This window comes from Pinus tabuliformis, chromosome 7 (genome assembly GCF_031772625.1).
Source record: "Pinus tabuliformis cultivar Carrire ecotype Pingquan chromosome 7, CPIR1, whole genome shotgun sequence".
NCBI classification, from domain to species: Eukaryota; Viridiplantae; Streptophyta; class Pinopsida; order Pinales; family Pinaceae; genus Pinus; species Pinus tabuliformis.
Genome location: NC_142293.1, coordinates 219,529,413 through 219,537,112, shown reverse-complemented (window position 1 = coordinate 219,537,112; position 7,700 = coordinate 219,529,413). Strand labels below are relative to the sequence as shown.

The following is a 7,700-nucleotide window of genomic DNA, read 5'->3' as shown; positions in this document are numbered from 1 at the left end:
AACCATCCAAAATAAATTTAATTATTTTTTTTGTTTATTGAGCCAGTGCGCTGTTTATTCTAAGGCCCAAAAAAATAACTATACAAAATATTTAAATAATGTAGATTCATAAATTTTTAAAAAAAAATTAAATTAAATAACTATATAAACTATGTAAATATTATTTATTCATATATATGAAAAATAAATAAATAAATAAATAAAATTAAAATTACAATTAAAAGATAAAATCTTTCTAAATTTATGTTAGATTCTTATTTAAAATAAATTATACTAACATATAAAACTATTTACTCACTATTTTCATTTTGAAAATTCATGTTCCAATTATATCTCTTAATTAGAAAATATGTTAACATTGGTATTGGTTTCTAATTCCCCTTTATTTTATATAAATCTTAAGTCCATTGTTATTTGTAACTGTAAAGTTACGTACAATCTGTGAGTGAGAGGTCAGCATCAAATATCCTTATCAAACAATTGGTTGCCTCATATTTAGGTAGATTATTTCCGAGTTATCTCGTAATATTCCAGATGCCTATTTGCATCCTCTAAATTGTGTTGATCACATGTATCACATCAGAGAGTCCATGAGATCACCGACGTTATAACTTTATTTATTTGGATAATGAAATGGCGGCGGAAAGGCAAGCATCGAAACCCCCGTGAAGGAAACGGTTCGTCCTCCCATCGGCACACGGAAAAATGCGAGCGATTTTGATACGCCAAGTTATCTGCTTCAATGGGAACGTTGAAATGTATAAATTAATGGTTATGAAGCAATGTTTCGTGACACCAAAGGATTTCGATCGAATTAGAGTCAGGGTAGATGGTGGAATTTAGGAATATTCCCGTATCTCATAGATATGGGGTAGGTCAAATGATTTATTGGTTGAAGTTAGTTAGTTGCCTCATATTTAAACACCGTTGAATTTGGCATTTTCTAACTTTTCTGAATTTTGGTTTTATTTAATTTTAATTATTATTGAATTCTCTATATAATATGGAAGGTCAGATTGCTTATTAATTTTTCAATGCGTAAAATTAGGGACTTTTCTGAATTTTGGTTTTATTTGTTTATTTAATTTTAATTATTATTGAATTCTCTATATAATATGGAAGGTCAGATTGCATTTTTTAGTTATTAATTTTTCAATGCATAAAATTAGGGTCTTTAAAATTTTTGGGCACTTAGAATCTAAATAGACTATACAATGATTTATACTATTCAGATTTTAAATAGGCTATATAATGATTTACACTATTCGGATTCTAAATAGACTATATAATGATTTATACTATTTATTTGTGTAATATAGTTGAATAATTTGGGATTTTATACCATTCACACTTGTTGAATAATTTGTATACCATTCACACTTAGTGGAATATGTTTGAATAATTTGAGACATTTTTATAAATTTTAATGTTCAAATTATTAGATGGAGGTGGATCTTGTATTTCATAAATAAAAGATCTCATACACTAATTTAGTATCTAGTTTAAAGTTAATTAATTATTAAATTATTATTATAAATGTGAAATAAACAATAATAAAAGACTTATTTTTTTGGGTTTAAATTCTATTGGAATTACATTGGAAGTTTTGAATTTTACTTTTGGAAAGAGTTTGTTCTTCACAAAATTTGACTTTAAAATTTTGACATTTTAAAAATATAGTATATAAAATTCAATAAAATATTAATTTTAAATTGTTAAGATTGCAAATTTTATAGAAGATTATACCAAACTACAAACAAAGTCTTCATTTTTAATATATTTCAAATTATTATTTAAAAAATAAAAATAAAATACAAAAATAAATCTCACATTTATCAAAACTAACAAACCAAAATAATCAATTTATTAAATCTCATATCAAACACTCTCTCTCTATATATATATTAATTTCAGAAGTTTTATTTCATATGAAAGAGAGATTATATGAACAATTTTTTATTGATTTGGAAACTAGACCAACGGCAAAATAGTAAACTTCTAGTCCAAAATTTTACAAAATCATTTTAATAATTATCTAGTTACCAAAACTAAGCATGATATACTAGATTTCTAGATAAACAAAAAGGAATAGATGTGTCTAGCTTTCATTGATGTTGCCAAGGAGACATAAAAACTATAAATAACCACATCAAATAGACCTTGAAATCAACTGAGCTAGGCAGAGATACCCACTCAATATGCACTAGAGGTCTGTCATGCCCTAGGATTGAGGAAGATGTTGAGGAATTAGAATGTTGAGGGAAAAAACCAAGAGTGGGGAGGCTAGGTTAGGGGGACCTGGACCTTCCCAAGAAATGAAGAGGGAAACCACAATGGGGATGGGAGCCACTGAATATGCACTTGAGGTATGCCATGCCCCAGGATTGAGGAATTAGAATGTTGAGGGAAAAAACCAGGAGTGGGGAGGCTAGGTCAGAGGGACCTGGACCTTCCCAAGAAAAGAAGAGGGAAACCACAATGGTGATGGGAGCATGCCCCAGGATTGAGGAAGAGGTTGAGGAATTAGAATGTTGAGGGAAAAAAACAAGAGTAGGGAGGCTAGGTCAGGGGGACCTGGACCTTCCCAAGAAATGAAGAGGGAAACCACAATGGGGATGGGAGGTTCTATGACTAGAAAGATAGCGTAGTAGTAGAGGAGCTACGTTTTTGGTGACGAGGAACAAAGACTTTACAAGAACAAATGGCATCCAAGTGGCCTAGAACGGCGAGGCGAGCTTGAGGATTAAAATGACACTCACAAAGCGGGGATGGAGAAATAACCAATATGGCTCAACATAGGTTCACATGCCCATAATAATGTAAGGCAGCCTAGGTGTAGCATGGATTAATTGTAAAGTGGTGTGGAAGTGGTGATGTCCCACTACCACCCACTTCCCTTAGTGTACCCCCAATGAAGATATAATATAATATATATTCTATATTAAACACTATTTGTTTAAATATGCTAACTTTATTTTCATTTTAAATTTTCTCAAACTTTCACATAGAAGTGAAATTAATTGTTTCACTTTATTTCTATCCATCAAATTTCTAAAGTATTCTAGAATTTATATATATGTCCACAAAGTCTTTGATAGATGGTCATAAGTGTACTGTTCAGATACTCATAGAAATTAAGTCACTAATTCAATCTCCACCTATTTTAAATAGTATTCTGAAACATAACCATAATATAACTTTATATATAAAATAGAATATTTAAAAATTACCTTTAACTATGAACAGTCTTCTTGAGTACTGTTTTCTCGTATATTATATTAGACACAGCAATTTTCCTTCATTATTTAATTTATTAAATATGTTTTTATAAAATCATATAAAATTAATCTAATCAGAAACAATAATCAACCATAAAATATAAATTTATATTTTAAAACTCAAAATTTTCTATTGAATACATAATCTTTTACCATAAAAATAATCTGAAAGTAATCCAAATCAAACAAATTTACCGTTACACTGTGAACTTGCAATTTCGAGTTTTCTCATGCACATGGCTTATGAAAATTAACTTCCCATAGAAGTGATAGTCGTATTTTATTCTGAAATTAGTGATGAATATAGATCTGTTTACATCTATAAAAGTTACACACAGAAGACAGCCTCAGGCCTCAATTAACTCCTGATCATGGATGCAGATTGCTGCCCTCAGCATTCACAAGATGAGGTGCTTTCTTCTCTAGGACAAGTGACAACTTCAGGATTCTCAGGCAGGTAGCTGCATTCAAGGAATCAAACCAGAAGTCATTTCAGCGATTTTAGCATTATAACAATCCATGAATAGTGATGAAGGGTATTAGATTCTAAAGAAAACAAAAGATATGAAACTTTAATAGGGCATACAGATCATGTTGATCAGGTCCATTCAACATCGCAGTCTTGGCAACGCAAAAGAAGGCTTCATCAACATTGTAATCTTCTTTGGCAGAGGTTTCGAAGTATGGGATGTTGCCTCTGGAGTTGCACCAATCTCTTGCTTTCTTTTCAGAAACCTGTAACTACACTTTATCAGTAGTGTTCTGATCTCCTGCTGTTATGTAAATGGAATAATAAATGAATGAAAGTGTAAAAACTGAAAATTAATGCAAGCCATATGGTCACAGATTCCTTGATTACTTACAACTCTGTTGCTTCCTCCATGTACATCAGCCTTGTTGCCCATCACGACAAAGGGAAAACTCTCTGGTTTTGATAATCTCGCCTGGAAAATAAATGTAAAACAGTTACAGCTTTGAAAATCCTTCTAGCTTGTTTATTGCTCCAGACAAGCCACATGCTCAGAAAACCCCACTGGGAATATGTTTTTAATTTTTATTTTTTTAAATCAAGATAGAGATTTTTGGATAATGAGTTATTTCAAAAGATTGATCAACGCTCTTTTACTTTTTACTTAATATAGAATTATTTCATAAATATCATATACATAGAATTATTTCATAAATATTATAAACATGTAAATTATACTTTATGGGAATATGTTTTTAATTTTTATTTTTTAAAATTAAGATGGGATTTTTGGACAATGAGTGATTTCAAAAGATTGGATAAAGCTTTTTTACTTAAAATAGAATTATTTCATAAATATCATAAACATGCAAATTACAATTTGTTTTGAAACATTTTTGAATTTATAGATTAGGAAATAAATTGTTTAACTTTCAAACACATATATTCATTCATCAATATTATAGATTACTTTTGTTTGTTTTTCAATTTGTTGATTATGTGAATATTTAAGAAGAGGTGTTTTATTTTTTCTTTATTTTCAAGAGACATTTAATTATTATATTATGATTATATACATGTCTATTTTAGAATAAGACTCTTGTAATTTTAATTTAGTTATCTATAATTATTAGGTCAACCGTAGGGATTTAATTTTCATAGAATATTCTTAATAGTATATATAAATCACACGTTGAGATTTATTTACAAAATAATTATGCAATTTTTTCCTTTTTAATTAAATTTACTAATTAAAAAAAATGTCATAAGAAGAAGTGTCATATGAAATGAGTTATCGTTTTGTGGGCATATGGTATTGATAAGCCATGGTATTGTAATAAAGCCTATTGACAGATTACAAATTTTCATGATCAAGTGAGGATGAACCTCTATGTTAAGAATCTTGTTACATGTTTTTTAAAAATGTATATATATTTAGCTTATCTTTCAATCATTAATAATAATAATACTATTAATAATTTTAAAAAGAAGAAGAAGCTACAATTTGGTTAATTATTATATTTTTTCAATTTTAAGATGTATGATGATATAAGTGTTCTAATACTGATTACGATTACAGATTGATGTCTATTGACAATTATCAGCTATTTAATTGACATAGTTGTACTAGTCATAAATTTAATTTATATAATTTTACTAGTCATAAATTTGTTAATTTAGAAGCTAAGTTCTAATTTTTTTAAAATAATTTTTCTTATCTATACCTGTAAAATATATATAATGAAAATAATATATTTTCCATTTTAACTTTAATAATAATCATCATTATCACTTTTTTTTTAATCAAAGGATAGATATCTATATATAACATGGTAATGAGATGTTACAACTCACCTGGTTGACAAAATCATTATGCCAATTGTTGAGGTTTTCAAATGATTTGGTTTCATTGACATCATAGACAAAAACACAGCAATCTGCCCCTCTATAGAACGCCACTCCCAGACTTCGGAACCGCTCTTGTCCTGCTGTATCCCATATCTATCAAAACTATTTCATCAGATTCAGAATCTTAAGACAAAATTTGATTGCAGATTTGGAAAATATTAAGAAAGACATGAGAATATTACTATAGAAAGAAGCTAGGTCCATTGTTTCACATAACTGCTTTTCATAAATAAAAAAATCACCATTATTTTCAAAATCTGCAATCTAAATAAAAATGCAAACAATCTTCTAAACTTCACATATTAGAATACCCTGTAATACCTCTAACTTCTCATGTCTAGAATATAATTGTAACTACATATGTGAATCTGCCTACCTGCAATGTTACAGTTCTGTCATCGACTGCAACTTCTTTAGTCATAAAGTCGGCTCCAATAGTTGCCTTATATTGATCGCTGAAACTGTTCTGTACATATCTGTGGAGCGAGTTAATTTTAAGAGATTAGACAACTGAAATGAAGTAGCCTGGACATTGAATAAATTTAAAAGTCAGGTAACAGATCTTGTCTAATAGTGGATACCGATTCATCAGAGACGTCTTCCCAACCCTGCAAGACACATAGAACTAATCATGAATATTTATTGGGACTGCAACAGGAAAAATTGAATGTAACTGTAGAAGGGAGAATCCTACCCGCAGTCACCAAGAACTATAACCTTCAACAGAGTGCGCTTGCGAGTGAACATTGTTTATGGCCTCCTGGTCTGGGAGAATAAGGGTTTCTTGCGGTGCATATTATTATTTTGCAGATTGCATGACTATTGCATCAATGCACGTGATGTTTCACCAAATAATTCACGGGCAATGAACTCACTTTCCTTTATTTGCCATTTATCTCGTTCCTTCTTGTTAACTTTTATAATCTGTCTGGTGCTAGTTGTCATAAACTCCGACCAATCTATCAGAAGATCGCCATCGGATTGAAAAAACAAATTACTTTTGAAACAAGATAAGATGACCATTCCATTCATAAACAAATCGCCATTCAGCCATTTTTTATTTTGATTGTAAATTTCTAGAATATTTCATGATTCTAATTTGTAATTATTACAAATTTCTAGAATATTTGAATAAGATTAGAATTTGCAATCTCTATAATTTGAAATATTGATTATAAATTTCTAAAATATTTTGAATAAGATTGGAATTTGTAACCTCAACTCTAAGGGTTAGCTTAATTAGTAAAGTCCTCGTTGTTAAGTGTTTCGCTGATCGGGAGGTTATAGGGTTAATTCTCCTTAATGCCCTTGGGGTTCGGCTTTTAGGCCCTTCTAGTCTGCCCGACAGGCTTTAAAAGATTCCTTTCCGCGTTGATCTGTGGGTTAAGCCTTTAGGCTCTTCTAGTCTAGTTGATGGGCTTTAAAAGATTGCCTTTGAGGTTGATCTGTGGGTTAAGCTTTAGGCCTTTCTAGTCTCACCGGGCTTTAAAAGATTCCCTTCCGGGTTGATCTGTGATTCCTTTGGGGGTTGATGCCCAGATTTTCGCGCGGATGTTACGTCCACCCCATAGATGTAACAGCCACCCAATAGGGTTGATCTGTGATTCTTTTAGAGGTTGATCTGCCCAAATTTTCCAGTAGATGTAACGGCCACTGCTCAGATTTTCAAATGAATGTAATGGTCAGTGCGGCCATCCAATGTCCGTTTCAACCTTAAAAAAAAAAAGATGGGATCAATTAAAAATGTATTCTAATAATTACAAATGATAAATTATTACTATCCAACCATCTTTATCTAAATTTCACATTTGAATTTATAATCTCCTCTCACCCCAATGATACTTCCCTTCATCCATACCCAACAAGTAGAGTGCATACCTGGTAACAGGAAGAAACAAAATCCGAAATCAAAAGATGGTTAATTTGGATATAAAATCAAAATATTATGATAACACGAATGGTTCTTGACTGATTCCAGTCATGGCGAACGACTATCTTAGACGTGCAGCCCACTCTTTGATTGCTTTCTGGTAGTCCGAAGTCTC

At 30.6% G+C, this 7,700-nt stretch overlaps 1 protein-coding gene across 1 annotated transcript; it reads right to left on the bottom strand.

The window, feature by feature from the left end:
• Positions 1-3,450: 3,450 nt before the first annotated feature.
• LOC149246645 (ras-related protein Rab7-like) lies at positions 3,451-6,547 on the bottom strand. Its single transcript, XM_089455730.1, has 7 exons — positions 6,350-6,547; positions 6,237-6,263; positions 6,032-6,131; positions 5,602-5,748; positions 4,142-4,222; positions 3,865-4,013; positions 3,451-3,739 (listed from the first exon to the last, which is right to left on the bottom strand). The coding sequence occupies exons 1-7, from the start codon at positions 6,400-6,402 to the stop codon at positions 3,670-3,672; spliced, it is 627 nt and encodes a 208-aa protein (XP_089311856.1). The 5' UTR covers positions 6,403-6,547; the 3' UTR covers positions 3,451-3,669.
• Positions 6,548-7,700: the final 1,153 nt, after the last annotated feature.